The following is a 21,937-nucleotide window of genomic DNA, read 5'->3' as shown; positions in this document are numbered from 1 at the left end:
GCGAATGAAAATGATAGTGAGCCATCAGCTAACTCGTTTCATTTGTGATATAAAACTGCGCTGCACAATCCTTTCACCAGGCAGCTCAATGAAAGCGAAATGGTTAGTTGAGAGCTCTGCTGGATCAAAAACCTGCCATGTCAGGTGGTCCTTGAAGGCTGCAACTTCATCCTATTCGAATACTTCGCTGGATTGCATACATCTGGCAAAATCAATGACCACGAAGTCGCAGGAGGGTAATGCAAGCCATACAGTTCAACTTAAACCAGGCTGTGTCAGTTCTATAAATTATGTGTGGGGCTTGCTTGAAACTTACAGAGTTTACAATTGAAATACGCACAGGGGCGTGGGGGGCAGGCAGACCCTGACCATGCCCCTCGGCCCCCTGCTAGCACCTCATATGCCTCTATCACAGTCACCCCACGGAGTTCTTTCAAACCACACATTCACACCTCTGCTGCATGCAAAGTGTGAATTATCAAAACAAACCTAAGGGGGGACTCTTTCCTATGATGCGCGCTGAGCGTACGAGCGCTAGCAAGGACAGACACATGTGCTCATCACACATTCACGATGCGTACAGTGCTACATGGGCCAGATGCAAAGTCACCGGTGGTTACCAGGAATCGAGAGGGGCATGCTGTAGGTGGAGAAGAAGCTGAAGATGAGATGAAGGTGAGAGGAGGTAAGGCTAAGTGGCTGGTGGGAGGTGACCGAGGTGGAGAAAGTACACAATTCCATTACTTACTGGTCATCTTTGACTTGTGGACAATGCGATACATGACTGATCGTCCTTACGACTGCTCTGAGATGGCAGATATGTGGCCACGACTGCGCCGTCTGGCAGGACGAGTGCATGACAGTTTCCGCCGCAGCTGCCGGTGGCGCGAGCATCTCCGCGAGATACCCAGTCATTTATCTCGTGCTCAGGCTACCGTTCGCAGCGGACACAGTTACAACAACAATGAACTAAGAAAACGGTCATAAGAAGGTTAAAAACACCAAACCATATGACTTATTATATAACTTTATTGTAAAGTATACTGTATATATGATAATAAGGACCGACTTACAACCAAATTGACTGACGAAATCAATAGCGGTTGTAAGTCAACAATGAACTGTATAGATACTCCTGGTCAAATACTGCTCCAATACAAGTGAAATTTGTTTATTCAGTTTTTTACTTGAGTTAAAGTACTGGAGTACTTTATTTTAAAAATACTTAAGTATTCAGAGGTACATTATCTTTTTAATGTGAACGCATTGTTGTGTGATACAAACACAACTGAATCGACAACAGGACAGCCGTTATCGTTTTCATTTTTTTAACACCCTTCCCTCCTTTACAAAACAGTATAGTAGTATTCTAACAGCTTTGCCAGTGTGTGTGTGTCTGTGCGTGTGTATGTGTGTGTGTGTGTGTGTGTGTGTGTGTGTACATGAGTCACATCCTGCCTGCCATATCCACCTGACTCTCCTGTCTCCTCCCTAGCGTGGGCCTAACAAGCCACGCCTGTTACTCATTTATCTTACCTCTCATTTCTAACCCTCATGTTAATCACTCCCAGCTGCCTCTTATTAACTCCCTTGTTTTTCCAGCATATATGTGCTTCCCAGTCCTGTGTTCCCCAGTCCAGTCATCGTTGCCGCTCCTCCTGTCAGCCCATATCTGTTCCTGTTCTTGCCCTCTCTTTTTGATCCCTCAGGATCTGGTTTATTTCCAGTCCCTGTTTGTTGAAGTTTAATAACGCTCCTTTTGATTCGCCAAACTCCAGCCCTCGAGTCCTTAGTCCCTCGTAAAGTGACAGAACGCCCACGCACATGCATGCCTAAAGCAGACAGCGGAATTTCTGTAGATGCAACTTCCTCAGAAAATAAAAAAAAATGAATAAAACAACCAGCCCAGTTACACACCTCTAGCTATATATCTGCCCAGCAGCAACCTGACCAACAGTGCAGAAGGAGTTTGCTGCCATTGGTTTTTCTCCTGTGATGAACACAATATGGTCTTTCACACTTTAGAAAAGAATATTCGGCCACTAACGTCAAAGCTATGCTTCAAAATAATGAGTAATGAAAACCTTTATAGAAATGCAGTTCAGTCAAAAGTACAATATTTGTTTTCAAATAAGTTTATAATATAAAAATATAATATAATACTCAAAATATAATACTCATGCAATGTACAGATACTCAAAAAATGTACTTAAGTACATCCATCCATTTTCCAAACAGCTTATCCTACTGGGTCGCGGGGGGTCCGGAGCCTATCCCGGAAGCAATGGGCACGAGGCAGGGAACAACCCAGGATGGGGGGCCAGCCCATCGCAGTACTTAAGTACATAACTCAAGTAAATGATCTTTGTTACTCTTCACCCCTGCAAATAATATAAAGATTTTTTTACCACTTGAATTCACAACAATTTGCACTTGTTTTATTTTTGGTAATTTAATTCCTCTTCTTCACACATAATAGCACGACACTCTGTGGTACTGTAACCCTCACTGCTGAAACGCGATACACACAAGGGCACAGCACAGCGTGTGCGATTGTGGGGGTACAGTTTTTTTATTTAAATGCAAAGGTCCATGTACTGTGGGGGGGGGGGGGGGGGTGAATGAAACCAAATGAAATACTGGGGGGTACATACCCCCCTCACCACACCCCTGGGTACAGAGTGCAATAAATCAAAAAATCCCTAAAGTTTGAGCGACAAATAAATGCAGCTGACTGCTCCTCAGTTTTTCTGAGTGTGTAACATAGCTTTGCATCACAGAAACTACTCACCGTGTTTCGAGCTTTGGCCTTCGGGGGTGGGGGGGGATACCGAGGCTGCAGGACCACAGCCGGCCACTTTCCGTGATTCATGAAGCAGTTTCAACTGGCATTTGATTATTCAAGAGTAAGGTTTAAGCAGAAGCACACTGCTCTCATTGCGTTCTGCTTTCTAGGGAACAAAGTCGGTCTTTGTTTTACTGTGGCGTGTCAAAAATAAGTCAGCACACAGAACTACGCCGCATGTGTAATATTTGCCACCAGGGGGCAACCTGACCCACAAGATGCACAGTATTGTGTCATATTATAGTTCTGACAGTTGACTCCCTCCCCAGTCAAGGCACGGCTCAAAATTGTTATACGATGCACTTAATCATTGCAGTGCTGCGAAGTGTGAGATGTTAAATGTGACATTTTATGTAATGTTACAAATTGAAGAAGAGGAAGATAGATGAGTGGACAGATAATTGGATGGATGGATGGATGGAATGAGATATACTTGAGCTGACATTATAATACAGGTGTTGCAGACAGTTTTTGATTTCAGTTTTAATTCTTATTTGACCGGATGTGGCCAGCGATTGCGATGAAGTTACTCTTTAACGTGTCTCTTTGAGTCCATGAGCATCTTCTGGAACAGTCTTTCATTGTGCCTTATAAATAAGCACAATCACAGATAAATATTACTGACTGCTAACAATGTGATCCTGTAGCTCTGCTGGGCACTTATAGAGAAACAGTCTAAAACGTCTGTATAAATCCACTTACATGTGTATTACACTTTTTTCCAAGTCACTTTTATTATTCCTTACTCTTTATTATTGGCTTTATGCTGTATTTTGCGTATTAGAGATAAATTCGTAACTGGATGTACGGTTTTTCTGAAGATCTTGGGGGTAAAAGTGTTATATCTGAAGGTAGGAATAGCACTAAGGATGTAGATACACCAATGTGGCAACCTTAAGCAGAACAAAGGAAGAAGGTGGTTAAAGGGAGAAAGAGAGAGAGAGAAAAATCCCTGCCAATGCAACAGGGTGACTTAGACAGGTATCAGTAGATCTGAGAGGCTGAGAGGGGGCAGGATTGACTCAGCCTCCCCCAGTCTGTCTGCAGCCCACAGCAGGGCCCAGCCGCTACCACTGGCGCAGTGAGCCGAGTGCCGCACTGTATAACGCAGGCTGACGGACAGGCCACAAGCTTATACCCGGCCCCCCAGGCTGAACTACTACGCCAGGTCAGCCAGAGCAATAGTTGCCACGCAGCCTCATCCACCACGAGACGTCAAAAGGGAGCTGGTGACAGGTACGAATGAAAAAGCGTCTTTTTTGGTTGTTTTTTTCTTGTCGTTCTTCAAACCACAAGTGGATAGAGGCCTGCAGTGCACAAGCCACCGACGTGTCACAGGTAAGGTGGCAGCTGCTTCTTCAATTGATTAGCTTGACGCTGGCTAAAACGCTAACGAATACTTGCGTAGCTCACCACGGGCCACGGGAAATTTTTGATAGGACCACGGGGCATCAACGCTGTAAAGTATGCTAGCAGCATAGCCCACCGTTCGCAGCCATTATCGCGTTTACAATACGTACTTTTACAAAACGCATGCATCTAAGCTGACGTCCAAAACAGCTGCATTAAAACACAGCATAACTGGGGTGCTTTTTGTATTTAATCCTGCAAGTATTAACATCAACAAGCTGCAGTAAATCAAATATGTTATGACTGTCCGTTTTCAGGCGTTTCCGCATTTCCCTCTGGTTGATTTCTTTCTGTAGCTCTACCGACTATTGAGATGGATTTTTGAAAAGTATCAAACAGCTTTGCACTAATTTATCAGTGACACGAAAAGTTTTGCCGCTTTCAGAGCTGAGCACAAGGTGTTAAAGTGTCCTGTTGAGTGACTTGCAATAGCGTCTGATCTCTGCAACACAAATTACTTTCTATTTAACACCTGCTATTTTAAGTGCAGTTATCTTTTTTTTTTTAATTGCCATAACTAACTACATATAAGCCAATGTCAGGCACATACTTCTGCATTGGTAACTTTCTCAGCTTTTCCTAACTTTTACAAAGTGACGAATAACTGATCTTATGTAGGGTAAAACAAAAAGAAAATAATTAAATACATAGTCTCTCACAGCAACCTTTTACGGATTTGCCTTTTCATATCAGTGCAATTTCAGGAGAAATTAAAATGTAGAATGTGTCAGCAGAATATATACCAAACAAATATAATTATCATCAATAGCCAAGAAAGAGTACAATTGGCCTAATCATCACAAAAGAAATATATTTTTTAATTCGCTAAGTACATTAACAGCTGAACTACAAAACCGTCCACAAGTATACTTGTGTTAGGATTTATGAAGAAGTACCTGCCTAAAGATAGCGATTCATTTTTTCAATTTGTTCAGATTTAAAGAACCGAAACGTTCCTAACAATTCCGCAGTGAGTTAAGAAGGCCTAAAATTTGGTCAGTGCCATAGGAGAGCAACACACTGCAGTGGGGATCCCTGATGCATTTGCTGAGCATTTGTGCTAGAATGGTGTTATGTAATGCACCACTTACCCAAGTGTTTTATCCCCGGCATGGCAGCATTAAAGACGTGCTTTGGAAGACACTTTTCTTTGTAATCTACTGTTTATCATAACACAGGAACTCAGAGCGGGGGACAAACACAGCAACAGACCAGAACAATGTCACGCATGCATATGAGACTCAATAAAAGAATACCAACATAATACAATAAATATGATCACGATGCAAAAGCGGCGGTGGGTAAAGATCGAGGGAGGGAACGCTATCATTGGTGAGAGCGATACAGGGCATTTCACCAAAGATCTTACATGACCAGATGCATTCGGGGGCACCATTAAATAGAAGTTAGGACATTTGTCGGGACAATTGCAAGGGCCCCTATGTGACAGGGACCCTACAAAATCTGCCACATAATAAGACTGGTCTGGGTTGGGGGGCCGAAAATCTGTAGCGGCAATGCATGGATGCAGTGCATGGACTGACAGATATTTAACCTGTGTTGTATGTGTGGATTGCATTCGAGCAGAGTAACGCCAAAGCTCACCTATGAAATGAAAATACACAATCGGGTGCATTAGCCAGCGTCATGTAAAGTTACAACCTAGGAAAGGAATCTGTAACAAAGAAACATTCTTTTTTAATAACAGATTGAAATTCATCTATAGTAAAGAAAGAAAATGCTTTACATTATCAGCTTAAAGATAAAGAAATGCTTATAGAACTATTTATTATGTTTGATGAATGACTGAAGCTTAACTTAGAAAATAATGTAAAAGAAAGTCTGCTACTATTCTAAAGGATAAAAACAATTAATATTTATTTAATTTATTATATGAAACTCAAGACAACAAGTTCATTCTTATATAGTTGCTGAAAATGTTTATTTTTATTAGTAAAGTAAAGATGGGAAGATGGGAAATGTATGTTTTCATAATAATCCGATGTACGTATCAGTAGAATCTTGGTTGACGTCTTACTTTTGTAAAGCTCATTCATGAGTATTGATGCTCAATATAACAAATTTACTTGGCATATAATGTGAAAGTGAAATCACTGATTTTCCATTTGGCATGGAAGCAAAGCACTAGGATAAAACATATGCACACTTACTGTATACCACAAAGATACTTTGCGTGTTACAGTGTTTCATGCTCATAGTTTCAGTTAATGGCGTGAAAATATAATCTAGGAACAGTCTAGAGTAGCGGGATGTTAGAGCTGATCTTGTGTACCTGTTCCCTTCAAGATAAGGGCACTTGCAAAAAAAAAAGTTTGAAAAGTTGAAAAAACTGAGTCATGTAAATGTTTTCACCCAACACTTCGCCACTGTCTGCAAGTTTATCTAATTAGCTCAGCCCTGTGCAGTCACAACAAGATGTGAGGTAACCACGTAATAGCCGGTTTGGCCCGGAGGCATGATTGTGTAACGGCATCTTGGGAAGAGCATGGAGATGTGTGACATTACCGTGTTGTACAAGGAATCCTGAAAACGTCTCTGCAGGACATGGGTTGCAAAAACTCCATTTTGGACAAAATGTCCGTCAGAATGTGCTGTGGCGATGACCCCAGTTTCTGTGTGGTCTTTGGCATTCTCTGTCAGGAAATACAGCAAATAATGAAAACTACAAAGCTGAAAAATATCAGTTAATGGAACTCCTGGCCACACACACACACACACACACACACACACACACACACACACACACACACACACACACACACACACACACAGGATTGCTCATACAGCCTCACTTGCACACATGTGCTGTACAGATCCCTGCGATTGCTAATTAAAGCAAGACCAGAACCCCTTAAAGACCCAGGTGTGAACCAACACCCGTTTTCATCCTTCTTTCCCTGGAGAGCAGCTCAGAAAACACACACACACACAAAGGCATAAAGGGGGATCCATCTCCTGTTGACCCTAGTCAGGTTCTGGAACCTCTCCCAGACAGCACAGGACGCAGGGCTAAACCTCGAATGGGATGCCCGTCCATCAAAATGCAACAAACACACATATACATACAATGACTCATGCGCATACATGCCTACTCAAACATACGCCCCCATACAGTGACATGTGAAGACAGATGCTGACTGATGAACATCTAACAGAAAGGAAAAATTCACTAATATGATCTTTAGAGACAAGCCGCTGACTTGTACAATGTTCCAGATCATTCTGAAGTGGGGAATTTCCAATTCCCTGCCATCATAAGCAACATCATTCTCACAAACACCCATATGAATATTAATGTGGCAGTTATGTTGCCAAACATCCACTACACCTACTCACCTAGCTGCTCATTTAATAGGGTAATAAAGCTTTAATTAACTTTTGTCGCACATATACTGACCCTTAAATAACAACACATATCATATACTTCTTCGGCTCTTTCCATGAATAAATTCACTCATTTATTTTACTAATGCTTTTGTCTATAGTTACATAATCATAAAGCGTAAATCTTGAGCACCAGCATGGAACGTATAGGTGGCTCTTGCTTGCGGCACCAGCCCACGGGACCCATGTTATTTCTCCTAAAACCGCCCTGTTTTAAGACGGCAAACGGCGCAGCCCTTGTGCTCGTGTGAGTGTTCGTGTGTGTCGGCTCCTTGAAGTGTGTCACGTGAGAAACGGAAACTGAAAAACAGGTGTCGGGGACAAAACAAATAGGTAACAGAATGAAACATTTGAAAGCTTTTGCTAAAAAGCAACCTAAAATTAGCACGTCAATAAGCAGCAGGTGTCACGTGCAAGGAGGCCTCGGGGAGCCGGGGCCCTGCCTGACAGCAACGTGCTTCAGAAGTGGCAGTCTGCACAGTATGGGGAGGTCAAAGCCCTGGGGGGGGGGCGAACCGCAGAAGGTGGGGGGGGCAGGAAAGGCCCCTGCCCATCGTGACACAGTCAGCTACCAGTCCAGCAGGGGATACACACACACACACACACACACACACACACACACACACACACACACACTACAGGCACTGTCAGTTACAAATGGGCGTCACCATGTGCATTTGGAATAAATTTAGCAAAAGTCTCACTATTAATGAGTTTGAAAGGAGTGCATTTATGAATTTCATGGTAAAGGAATAATTACAAAGAAAACAATGACTTATTCTGATCGTCTGCATCTTGTGGCTCAGTTATACTTGTGTTTCGTTCTCCTTCTCTTTCAGCATTTAGCTTTTTAGCATTGTTCCATTAATCGCATACATTTGCTACTCTTGCGTATGTGCAGCCGTGCTCATATCCGGCTTCATATTTGCATACATTTGCCATTCGTTTCCCATTTTCCTTCATTTTTTTCAGAAATTGTCTTCGTCACGTTGCGCTTCTGTATATATTATTGCAATGGAAATCAATAGTTCCCACCAAAAATAATCGCTTGGTAATTAGCTCCTTTCCCCATAAAGGCCTTTGGTACAGTCTGCCACTGACTCTACGCAGAGTTATTCAAATGTAATGTTTAAACATAAGGTGCAATTAGGCATTCATTAGTGCCAACTGTTTTGTGTTAGTATAGTTTAAATTGATTAAATTTTTAAATGTCCACAAATGCACATAACTGAGCGATAAATCAAATTCCTAATAAGAAATTCCATCCACCAATCGCCCTTTCGTATTGGCGCAGACTCACAGGAAGCTAGAAGCCTCAGAAAACATAAGTCACAATGCAGGGGTTGTTGTTATGTATAGCAGTTTAATTCAGGGGCGTTTCTAGCTACTGTGACCAGGGGCTAAGTTAAGTTTATTCAGGGCTATAGCCCTGAATGACTGGACCTAATGACACTCACGGTATGATCGACTGTCTTGAATGCACGTAGCTTCAGTTTCTGTAAACTGGGGTGGGCAATCTTATCCAGAAAGGGCCGCAACTCCCTAAACAGATTACTGATTAGTGGACTGATTGGCAGAACAGTCCTCACACCTGGGATTGAACAGCTGACATAAATGTAATCTGAAAAACCAGCACACAATACACACTGACCCTTTGCGGATAAGATGCGCCCCCCCCCCCCCAAACAACAGAACACAATTCTTTCCTCATAAATCATTGATTGCTGTGATCGACAGCAACGGTGTACCCCAACCTTGGGCAAGTCACTAACACTGTCTGGGACAGGATCCAGCCCCCTCCGACCCGGATAAGCCATTAAGAGATAGAGATTAATGGATAGATGGATGGATTTATGTCATTAATTGCCCGGCGGCAATTGTTACATGTAGGTAAATGCGAACAAGTTTTGAAAAATGCCATTTAACACAATAAGCCAAAAAATGGAAACTATAGGCTAGAATAAGCGACGTGGTTTTGGGTCTCGGGGAGGAGTCGCCCCAATTTAGGCCTTGCAGGTCCTGGTTTCCCGACCTATCTATCGTTGTGGTGGGTCTGCGGGTGGACGCGTATGGACATCGACTTCAGCGTACATGCCCCATGATGCAAACACGCACGCCACATAATGCACACACACACACTCTGCGTAATGCACACACACACACTCTGCGTAATGCACATACACGCTCGCTGCGTAATGCACACACACACATTCCGGTACGAGCCATTAAAGCAACGGAACATCATAAGCTGATAGAAAGCGGAAGTATGTGAAGCAGCATTTGTTCTGATTGGTGCGTTTTGGTCTGTATATTTAGTTGGGCTCTTTTTCATGATTTGTGTGTCTATCGCAGATAAGGTTGGTGAGGATTGGCAGGCAAACCGCAACTAGTCTGCCCAAGCTCAGCGGGAGTGGGGGCCATTTGGGGGTTGGGGGAGGGGGTGCTGAGGTTTGGGGGTTTGTGTGGCAGCAATCCCGCTGCAGATGGAAGAAGCTTCTTGGGTATTTTAAGGCTTGGATGTTGCTCTCACCGCTATTTGGCGTCTTCTGTGTTTGTGGTCAAGCAACATCTTTTATTGTTGCTTTTCAAAAAACGTGTGTGTGTGTGTGTGTGTTTGTATGTCTGCGTGTGTGTATGTGTGTGTATGTCTGTGTGTGTGTCTGTGTGTGTGTGTATGTGTGTGCGAGTGGGTATACCTATCCTTATAGGGACACAATGTCCCCATAACGTGATAAATATCAGTTTTTTTTCCCCTTATGGGGACCAGGGAAAACTCTATTTTATAAAAATCAGTGAAAAAACAAAAAAACTTTTGTATTTTGCTTGGTTACTTATGGTTATGGTTAGGGCAGGGTGTGTGTGTGTGTGTGTGCGTGTGTGTGCAGGTGTGTGTGCGTGTGTGTGTGTGCGTGTGTGTTACACTCAAGGTGAAAGACTCATTTGAGAATTGGTGGTGGGTTTTGAAAATCTGTCACTTATGTGTGTCAACGTTGGTTAATACTGAACACAATGACTGATCTCATTACCACCTGTCACATATAATGTATTGGTAAGTATGAGTTATTTTGTCTAAAATGGGGACAGTGATGTTACAGGGGTCTCCAGATAGACCATCTTTATCAAGCATCCCTCGAGTGGGAGAATATTTTACCATATTTTATGGTAAATGATCTGATGTAATTACACAATAATTTCTCAATATTCATTTTAGTCATCTATATAATTCTCCATCCCAGGGTGACATAAACAGTAGTCATCGTGAAAAAGGTCAAAAATACTTCTACATAATATTACTGACACAGAAACCAATTACACGGTCACTTGGATTAAGATGTGCACTGAAAGTGCTGTGTATCTTGTAGTCTCAAAAAAATAGAATTATTTTGTACTGAAGTACTTAAATGCATCCTAAAATAAGTACCACGAATGCATGAGTGGTTATTGAAATTGATCAAATTTACTGCAATGGACTCACAACACATGCAAGCCCCCCCCCCCAAAAAAAAAATAAATAAATAAATAAATAAATAAATTAAATAAACCTTTCTAGGATAAATTTTTGGAAGGTGGCTGGAAGGATGGAGTAGAACTGAGAACTGAAATATGTAACATCTTTCTTGTGGCAGAGGATCAGGGAATGAAGGACATCGGCCGGGCATCGGATGGGACACAGGAAGGGCGACATCGTAATAGAGTCGCAGAATGCAGTAAGGAATGCAGGGCTGCTGGGGGTAACTCTCTGATCTCCCACCAGATTCAGTGGTTTCACAAAGCTGTTCATGTCACCTCTGAACTGTCTAACCACTGAAAAACTGCAAGGGGCTTTTGGAAGCTGACAGTGTGATTGACTCTCCCGCCAACCTGCACCCTCTATTTTGGTATCTCTATAAGGATCCGTTTCTTTAGTTAACGAAAAGATGCACCGTTAGAACAGCAGAGGGAAGCCCGATGTGTCCTTAACAACGGTGCCTAAACCGTGACCAACATCCGGCCTGCGCTGGTCCGTCTCTGGCCACTGGAGACCAGGAGCAGCCAGTGCAGGGAGGGGTGGGGGATGCAACGCAGTGACGGGTTTGCTGTTTATCTCAGGCGAGGGGGGGGAGTGCAACGCAGTGACGAGTTTGCAGTTTATTTCTGAACTTTTATATATACCAAATGAAATGTAAACTGCTACAAGACCTTGAGTGAAATAAGGAGAAGATTCAGGATTTGGCAGGTTTGAAAAATACAATAATGGAAAAGAAAAAATTTTCATTGGACAATCAAAAGGTTTTTAGAAACTGCCATTCAAGGACTGTATTTAAAAACTGGAATGTCGCATAATAATAATAATAATAATAATAATAATATTAAATAGGACAAAGATTTACAGAAAATGGATGGATGGATGGATTTCAATGTTGTCGCTATGTCTTTGAATTTATGAGCATTTATACAGTAATAATAAAATCACTTCTTAGCTGTATAGCATTTTTTTCCCAGTAGTTTCTTAATTTGTAGTATTTACTTAGGTTACATTAAATTTAAATAAAATATAATTCAATATAACATTAGAACCTAAAGCCTTTGCACCAGAACACCCCCACCCCTTTGACACCCCCCCCCCCACCCGGTGGCCGCAGCCCCCACAATGCAGGTCTACAGCACCTTTTCACCCAGTGCTTCTCTGACCATACGAACCAGTGAGTTTTCACAGCTAATATCCTCCTGCCTCTGCATACCTGCCCCCCACTGGCAGTACCCAGTTTCCGAGCCCCAAATGGGCCGGTACATTGCAAACGACAGCTGTGATGAGTAAAACATCTTTGTGGTGAGTTTATCTTCACAGGACACAGACAACAGGGCAGCGTGTGAAGATTCTCCGTGTGCTATTTCACACAGCAACTCGGAGTTGAAGGGAGGGCCACATCCCTCTGGTCCCTCTGGTCAGTTAAGGACATCAAATGTTTTAAAAAGTTTAAGGGGCAAAAATGAAACTGGACAAAAAGTTAAAGCTTGTGAACCAAGGTGACTGTGTTGCTTCACGGACAAAGAAAGTCAGTGAACATAAAGCTGTAAGTTTTACCAGCTGCTGCGTTTCAACTTTTTTCACGGCATATAAACTTCACACGAGCATGTGAGCTGTGGCAAGCTGCCCCCCCCCTCCCCCCTTTCGGTTCCTGTCAAAGCGAATCCTCTATTAAAGTATTAAATAATACAAATCATGGTAACTTTGAAATTATATCATTTTATTTACATACATTTTGAATGTTACCTTGACTACAATCTTGTCAATATGAAGTTTAAATGAATGTCAAGCAGATATATATATGATATATATATGAACAATGAGTGTGTGAGAGGATATGGAAGAATTTACTCATTCATAGTTAATATTCGAAAATGTCACAGTATCAAAATAACATACAAAGAGATGAGTCACAGAGTCCAACCAGGTAACTCAAATGGCTTCCCCAAACCTCAAGAATCCATCCATCCATCCATCCATTGTCTATATCTGCTTATTGTATTCAGGGTTACGGGCCTCAAGAATCCTTGTACCTAAATACCCCTGATACACATGTCCACTGCAAACTGCAGATGACTACAAATGCAAATGACCTTTTGGTAACACTTTACTTAAGCAGCCATTATACTACATTACACATACCTTCATAATGCATTATAATGAATTCATAAAGTATTATAAACCTGGCTATAACTATTTATAAAAAGGCATAGCACGTTATAGCCATGTGTGTTATGCATTATGAATGCTTTATGAAGCTCTCATCTATAATGCACTATAAGTAACTTCATAATGTGACACAAAGCATCCTTAATGGTTATACTGACCATTATAATGCATTATGAAGGTATTTACAGTGCATTACAGATGAGAGCTTCATAAAGCATTCGTAATGCATAATTCGTAATGCATAATTAACATTAGAACCTAAAGCAATGTGTTATGCCTGTTTATAAATATTTATAGCCATGTTAATAATACTTCATAAACATGTTACAATAATTATAAGAACAGTTATTTGGCTTTATGAGTATGGGTTTCACAAAAAGTGCTGGTACAAAATGGTAAAGCACACCTGGAGAACTTTCAAACTTCCTTCAGTCAATCACATTAAAGGTTGGGGCACCATACACTAGGATTCACAGGACTGCCGTCTCCACAAACCCTTCACATGCACTTACGGGCCAACAGCCTATTCTTAATGAATAACCTACAGCATAATAATGAAAAATTGTTATGCACAATGGAAATTTAAGACCATTATGAATAAAAATCACAGTTAATCACAAAGTAAGTCTAATGAAAACGCATCTCCAAATTATAATTAGTCTGACATCCTTGATGTAAATTTTAAACTTCAGCAAAGAGGGGGGGGGGGGGGGCGGTGACATGATGGTGCAGTGGTTAGCACTGTCACCTCACACGTCTGGGACCAGGGTTTGAGTCTCTATCATGGTTATATGTGTGTGGAGTTTGCATGTTCCCCCCGCAGTCCAAAAACATGCTGAGGCTAATTAATGTTACCAAATTGTCAGTGAATGGCATGTGAGTGTGCCCTGCGATGGTGCCCCATCCTGGGTTGTACCCTGCCTGGGTTGTGCCCGTAGCCTCAGAGAGTGGGTGTATGAGAGAAGCCAGCTGATTGGTTTACAGGTGTGTGGGGGAGGCTGATCAGACAACAGGAGTGTGAAAAACAAAAGGTAGAATGAAGTCTGCACACCGTCCCATGTTCAGCAGGTTATAGGGAGGTTCAGTGACTTAGCACAGTGTTCCTATCATGACTGATTAATGATTAATAAGCATGGGACTGGTACATAACCAACACTTAGCTACTGGTTAATTAATGCATTAACTAAGCATGTACTACATTATTCATGTCCCCTTCAGTAAAATGTGATCGTATGATATATAGCATGTTTTTCGCAAATTGGTTTTTATCCAATATGAAGATTAGTGATGGTTTCTTTTAACAGATATCAAAAGTATGTGCCATTTGTGTCACAGTAGCCGTTCTGTTGCTGTGTACCACACAGGACAGCCTTGGCCACCCAACACCCTGTCAGTGGATTGTGGTTCTTCCCTGCTTGGACCACTCTCAGTAGATACTCACCACGGGTGACCAGGAGCTCCCCACACGCCTTGCTGTTTCGGAGATGCTCTGACCCAGTCATCTGACCATATCGGTTTGGCCCTTGTCAGAGTCACTCAGATCTTTATCGCTGTCCACTTCCTCTGCATTCATCATGCCGACTACGAGTGCTGAATGTTAGCTTACTGTGTACTGTGTCCCAGACTTTGGCATGTACCGTTTTTATAAGATAGTTAACGTTTTTTTGTTTCACGTTAGGGTGATCATAATGTTTCGGCTCGTCGGTGTGTATGGAGGCCGTTTCGAATATGGGTGCGACCACGCAGGGCACATTTAATGCCAGGTTAAAAGAATGGAACCACACAGGGGCACCACTGGCATTGGCTCAGGGGCACAGGTTATGTAATAAGTGGTGCTTTATCAGCAGTGAGGCGCAGGAGAGGAGGTGGTGATGCACGCCCAAAAAGCGGGAGAATCTTACTGCAAAAATATGCTCATTGTTCATTGGGATGACAACTTAAGTGCAACAATCCATTCAGCTGCTGCAGAAAGTGATAAATGTGTTGCTACCTGTTTCCGTGTTGTGCAGAAGTTGTTTTTAATTGCACAGTTTCATTGTTTCAGTTTGTGTAATTATGATAATAATAACAGGCTGACCACAGACTATTTCTCGGTATTCTACTTACACACACGGAGGGGGCTCAGAGGCACCAAGTGTTTTGTGTGTGTGTGTGTCTGTGTACGTGCGTGCGTCCATGTGCGTGCATGCATGTGTGCATGCACGTGTGTGTGCATGCGTGTGTATGTGTGCGATAGCCTCAACAGCTGTGGTTTTGAACACTACAATGCCTCTCCATTCTCAGATTTCGGTCTCTTTGATCTTCTTCTGATTCTCCATCTCCGACGGACATGTGTACACCCCTCCGTCATCCCCTGTATGGTAGGAAACAGGAACGCATGCGAGGAAGAAGGGGCGTGTAAGAAGGCTAGAGAGAAGAGGCAGCGCCTGCTCGATCACTATGAGAAGTTCAGTTATAGATGGTACAGGTGCACCTTCATAACAGGAGCTGACAAATTCTACAAAACATGCATCCACACATGTCGAGCAGAAATACCAATCCTGTTAATATCCAGATGCATTCTGTAAATCCCACGACTGATGGGTTGTCTATCTCATTCCCTGTTTTGATTCTGCTGAATTACATTCCTGATTGTCAAATAATACTAAATTTTCTAGATACTCTCATCGGCACCAGTTGTGGAACCTGCTAAAATAACACCAACTCTTACAATGTGACTCAGAAAGTCAATAATGTCATATTGTCATATTCCGAAGACCCAGCTCAGTGTGTGCGATTAGCTAACTAATCACATATGAATATTAGTCCACGTGCTGCACTTATTACACACTGAAAGGCCTATGAGAAGCAGGCTAACTCCGCATAGATTTGTCTATTTTACTTGGTCAAATACAACAAAAAAAGCTACTTAGGCAAACTAAATATGAGAAGTGAATTACATACTGCTGTGGAAGCTGTTCTTTTCCAATGCTCTGGAAAAAATTGAGACCGCAGTACAATTTTTAAATTTAACTTATTTCTCAGTTTATGGGTGTGCGTCTGTGAATAATATATATATATATATATATTTTTTTGCAAACTCAAGCCTGATTATTCTCTGCTTCTCATTAATGAAGGGCTTCTTCCTTGCTTTATTCAGTCCTGCTTCTAGGAGCCTGATACGGACTGTCCTAGCAGTGCACTTCACACCTGCACTTAATGTTTCCCACTCCTTTGGAAGGTCACTTGATGTCATCCTGCGATTCATGATGCACTGTCGGATAAGTTAACGGTCATCACTGGCATTATAAGGATGACTCTGCCCTCTGGCTGGTTTTTGGTCATTCCCAGTGTCTCCTGCTTCACTTTATTCTCATGTACTGCTGTCTTAGAAATTTTGAACCTGGAAACAACCTGCTGCTCAGCGTAGCCTTCTGCCAGCAGAACCAGGATTAAACCAGGATTTAAAAATGCAGATTTAAAAAAATATATAGAGTGGTCTTTTAATTTTTCTGTATAATTATCGTTCTGTCATTGTAATAACTGCAAAACAGCAGTTTTTGAATTTTTTCATATACATTTATAAGTACTCTATTGTTTTCTATATTTGAGGCAATTAATGCTTGAAAAAGGAGAGCTGTTCTAACTTCTTAACTGAGGTCAAATCAAAGGGGAATTCCTGAAGATTTTAAGTTCATTTTGGTCTTCATCAGTTTCAAACCCATCCAAAGAAAACTAACATTACTGTACAGGGCCTGAAAAAAGCACTGTTACATTCTTTTCCCAGAATCCATTTCACCAGGGAAAAACTCACTTTCCAACACTGGATGTCTATCAGCCCATAACACCTGCTGTGGGCATCCTGGCTCCCATTTGGTCAGTCATTGTGTTCTCAATCACAGTGTCTAATACAATACTCCTAAGAATATACTGTTATATCTAGAGGGAGGGCCCCCCTCCCCATCTCCCCCACCTCCAGTCTCTGTTTTATTTAAAAAAAAAAAAAAAATCTCCATTGACCTTCAGAGATCGCATGAGAACCAAATGAAGTAGGGTTAGAAAATGGCTTCAAGAACGTATAAATGAGAGTCAATCCGTGGGGATTTTTTTTGCTCTCAATTTGGGCTAAACCTGTTGTTCTTCGAAGTTAAGCACAGGGGCTGTGTAATATTGAGAAGAGGTTGGGCGACCAGTCTGCCACGTTCCTCTCCCCAGCCGCTCTCTACAACGTCTGCGTCTTGCTCAGCCTGTCTAGACGTGGAGGAGTCCGGTTTTGCCGAGAGTATGAGGGCAGGGGAATTTACTGGGCCCAGAAACGCATGTCGCTTCAGCTACTCAAGTTCAGAGTGCCGCGACTGTCGGGCCCGACGTGAAACTGCGCGACTGGCTAAAACCAAAGGAAAGAGCCATTTTGTGTTAGCATAACAAGTAAATCATTCATTTCAGCTCTGTCTACATAAAGAGAGACGATGATGGTGATTTTACCGGGGGTAGATGCCTTCTGAGTTATCATCTGTTGGTCGTGAAAGTCTCACTCATCTCTTATTCTCTAGGCTGACAGGTGTTTTGTTTTCCAAAATTAATCACCACATAAATTCATTGGTCAAAACTATGTGCTAATAACTCTAGAAACTGACGCTGTTGTTCACTTTCCACCTACCATTGTTTTATTTGAAAAATAGGTAATTCAGTGAGGAGGTACACATATGATGGGATGCTATTATTGTTTTATATAAATGGATAATCATGGATAATCTACTGCAGATCTACTTCTCATACTTATTACTTTAGCTGACAATGTGTTATCATACTGAAAATGTCAATATGAATCAATTTATGAATGGTGACACGTGTTTAAAAAGAAAATTACGGTAACGTGCAATGCATTTAGACAACGTTTTACTATTGTTAAATTGAAAACATTATTTTTCTGCGATTTTCAAGGCAGCAACAGACACTACGCAATTGTTTCTTAGGCTTTGCTTGGGAATGTATTTTTAGAATATATTTCTTTACTGTACTGCGTAACATATATTGGCATCACTTATTAAAGAAACTGCCACCAGATGAGTAAATCAGCAACAGCAAAACCGCTCTTTTAACAAAACCATCAACTTCCCACGAAATATACTGATGTGTGTAACACGGGATCTAAGTAATTATCTTGAATGCATTAATAATTATTACTAATAATTATAACAAGCCCTGCGATGGGCTGGCCCCCAATCCTGGGTTGTTCCCTGCCTCGTGCCCATTGCTTCCGGGATAGGCTCAGGACCCCCCGCGACCCAGAAGGATAAGCGGTTTGGAAAATGGATGGATGGATGGAATTATAACAAGTCTGTCATCACTAATGAGACCATGTGTGGGGAAACTCTCCCTGCATCTCCTGTCTGTCTAAGACAACCAGGCTCATTCTCGCGTGCTTTTACCAAACAAGAAGATCACAACTCAAGTCATGGAGCATTCATAGAGTTGACTGCAACCTTTCATGAATAGTTCTTTTTTTTTGTATTATTTAGTATTTAGTATTTTTAGTATTAGGTAGTATTTTCTGCGGAGCTGAAGTTGATAAATGTCAGAACTGGTTGACTGCCAGGGTCTGTCTTTTCATTTCCAGGAACACTTTTATAATTTGTATGAATGTTACATAAATGATCAAAGAAATATGGCAGGATGACAGAATGCTGTACCTAAACGCTGGACACCTACACGTATGCACTTCCTATTTCATACTCAACATCACACCCACACGCAGACATCCGTGCAGAGATGCACCAACACGCAACTTTTTTTTTTTACACACCTACATTGAACAGAGAACAAACTTTGCCATAGCGCACACAGCAAAAAACTGCCATCGCTATGGATTACAGTTGCTGTACCTGATCCCATCATTGGTCAGGGGTTTTAAGATGTGATTGAGCATTTACACTCATCTGAGTGTAATATATGTGTCTGTGAATATATGTGTCTATGTTAAAACGGAAGGTTACCTGTAGATCACACCTGAGTATCTAAGCGGTTGCCAACACATCAGCCGCGACCCAAACCCCCTGCCACCCCCCAGTTGATATAATCTGGTATGAAACACGTAGATCCCTAGATTATTTTCTTTGTTGAAGTAGCGCTTAACTTTGAATTCTGAATGAATTCTTTGAAGTAGCGCTTCATTGTTGAAGTAGTATTTCAATTATTTAGATTTTTTTTTTGTGATTTGTGCAAAGAAATGTTACACAGTACGCACACTGTCCTAAAACAAATTAATCTCTTTGTCTAATTCTGTGTTGCACGTTTAGCTTTTTTTGAAAGATGTTTTTGGTTCTTACTTCTCAAGGTGGATGGTAGATCGTGGCCAGCAGTGAGTGTGCAGGGGACCGCACAGGACAGACGAGTGCCCGCACAGGCACATTCAGAGCACTGTGATTTCACACACAGTAAGTTTTGTTTTAAGTGACGTTCGCCAGTGACTAACTGCTTACTGGCCGTTATGTGTACAGCTTACTGAAATAGCATTAACTAAGGTCTGAGAAGAAATTACTTAAGTCTAGTCACCAAGTGTGAAGAACCGAAGGACGTTAAAAAAAAACATATTTCTACTGAAAAGTGCGCAATTACTAATCCAGGAACTGTTGCTTGGTACCTCATTCACACAAGGGCATGGAGGTGCCTTTCACGATGCCCGTGCAGGGTGGCGCCATGGAACGGGGCATGGCGGTCCTGGGCTTGGAGCCGATGATTGGTGGCGGCCTGGGCGGGACAGGTTCACGGCGCAAGCGGGAGTTCATGCCGGAGGAGAAGAAGGACGCCTCCTACTGGGAGAAGCGGCGAAAGAACAATGAAGCGGCCAAGCGCTCGCGGGAAAAGCGACGCGTCAGTGACTATGTGCTGGAGACGCGGCTGGTGGCCCTGAGCGAGGAGAACATGCGGCTGCGGGCGGAGCTGCTGGCACTGCGACTGCGCTTTGGCCTGACCGGCTCCGCCTCCGCCCAGCATAGCCTGCTGCCCCTGCCCCCCAGCCGGCCCATGGACCCCTTCTGGGGCCGGTGGCCCCGGGATGGCGATCACTCCTCCTTACCCTCCGCTCACCCCATCTCCCCTCTCTCTTCCATGCACACTCCTGCAACGACCGGCTACTCTTTCGGCATCGACCGCTACCCTCCATTCGCCTCGTCGCACTCGCCGCTGTTCCTTCCTGCCCTGCTGCCCCACCCCCCTGCCCACTGGGTTGGCCAAGCTGCTCCCAGGCCCATCCTGGGCCCCAAGAAGCCCAGCGATGAGGAGGCAGAGCAGCAGGTCCCGGCCGCCCTGGAGGCTGACCTGAGTACTGCACTGCCTCATAAACTGAGGCTGAAAATACGCGGCCAGCATTGCAGGCCTGACTCGGGAGGAGCGACGAAAGACGGAGAGTCCTTAACACCACCCCGCAAGATACTGTACATGACTGACTGAATCCACATACACCAGCCAGCAAGGGATCCATGACCACACAGAGCAGGACTGAGAGAAAGTCCATACTGAACCAAATGATTAACTTTCAGCTTTAATTCAGACCTCCACGGATCGCTAAGCGGTCCACATGCAGCAAGCCTGAAATGACCACTTATCTGACACGCAGGCTGATCCCTCAGCATCGGCGGGGCTGGGGAGGCATGAAACGGCTCAGGATCAAAACGCGACAACATGCGAAATTCAGTTTTTGAAATGTAAACGTATGGTCACACAGGAAGGCTCCCCTTTGGAAGCCTGTATATGCTGTAGCCCTTCATGTTCCTACCCTGCCATCTTACACTCTGCATTACTAATGTATTTTCAATGCAATTCTGATTCATTCACCGAATGCCATCTATCTCAAACTCAGGGAATGGTTCCTGGTTTAGCTATAAATAAAAAATAAATTGTTTTATTAAATACACTTTCGTATGGCTCTATGTATCACCCTATGCCTGTTTTTTTGCATATTGTGGTTGGAACTTTAGCACTGATGCAAAGTTAGACAGATGCATAGATAGATAGTGTGAGTGCAGATAGTTTTAGATTGTAGCTAATGAATTCCAGATCCACCGGCAGCCACACGCATGCATCACTTAACACTGCAGAGGAGGAGCTACGTGTAAAAACTCGCCACAAGGGAAAACCACGTAATTCGCAGATAAACAAGCATAAACAAACACATGCTGCCCGCATCTTCACCGTTCGACGGGCATGTACCGATTACCTCATTAGACGCAGATCGTAATCACGTTTTCTAGTATAGAGGATGCTGGGACTCTGAGTCTTAAACTTTTGCAAATGAACGGGACACAATGAGAAGATTTCAAACACAAACGGTGAGGATTTGCACTTGGCCATCAGTCACCTGCAACTTTACACACCATATAATAATACGACTATTTATCTCTGGTAGGGAAAGTTTCTGTAATGCTGGAACCACTACATAATGAAAGGGCACTGTGTTCAAAGTCAAGTAAATCTTTGGCACTCTAATGCTTAGATGAACATAGAAGTGAATCACCCGATTCCCTAGGAGCAGGTCATTTGCATGAGCATACAGATGTACCTAATAAAAGGGCCATTGGGCATAATACCTAACAAATGCCAAAACAAATCGTTATTTTAAA

General features: G+C 42.7%; 1 protein-coding gene across 3 annotated transcripts; it reads left to right on the top strand.

Annotated features, from left to right (window-relative positions):
- The first annotated feature begins 581 nt into the window (after nucleotides 1–581).
- On the top strand, nucleotides 582–21,172 carry nfil3-4 (nuclear factor, interleukin 3 regulated, member 4). Of its 3 annotated transcripts, XM_048977643.1 has the most exons (3): nucleotides 3,847–4,183; nucleotides 19,654–19,753; nucleotides 19,974–21,172. In XM_048977643.1, exon 3 carries the CDS (start codon nucleotides 19,977–19,979, stop codon nucleotides 20,766–20,768), a length of 792 nt encoding a protein of 263 aa, XP_048833600.1. In that variant the 5' UTR covers nucleotides 3,847–4,183; nucleotides 19,654–19,753; nucleotides 19,974–19,976; the 3' UTR covers nucleotides 20,769–21,172. The 3 variants fall into 3 exon arrangements, with proteins under 3 accessions (XP_048833602.1, XP_048833600.1, XP_048833599.1); XM_048977645.1 differs by lacking the exon at nucleotides 3,847–4,183 and adding an exon at nucleotides 582–685 and having other exon boundaries at nucleotides 19,654–21,172; XM_048977642.1 differs by having other exon boundaries at nucleotides 3,847–4,081; nucleotides 19,654–21,172.
- Nucleotides 21,173–21,937: the final 765 nt, after the last annotated feature.

This window comes from Brienomyrus brachyistius, chromosome 15, assembly GCF_023856365.1.
Source record: "Brienomyrus brachyistius isolate T26 chromosome 15, BBRACH_0.4, whole genome shotgun sequence".
NCBI classification, from domain to species: domain Eukaryota; kingdom Metazoa; phylum Chordata; class Actinopteri; order Osteoglossiformes; family Mormyridae; genus Brienomyrus; species Brienomyrus brachyistius.
This window is presented reverse-complemented; position numbering and strand designations above follow the sequence as displayed.

Excerpts from the sequence above, each read along its gene's own strand:
- nfil3-4 (XM_048977645.1), top strand. The coding sequence starts at position 19,977 with ATGGAGGTGCCTTTCACGATGCCCGTGCAGGGTGGCGCCATGGAACGG.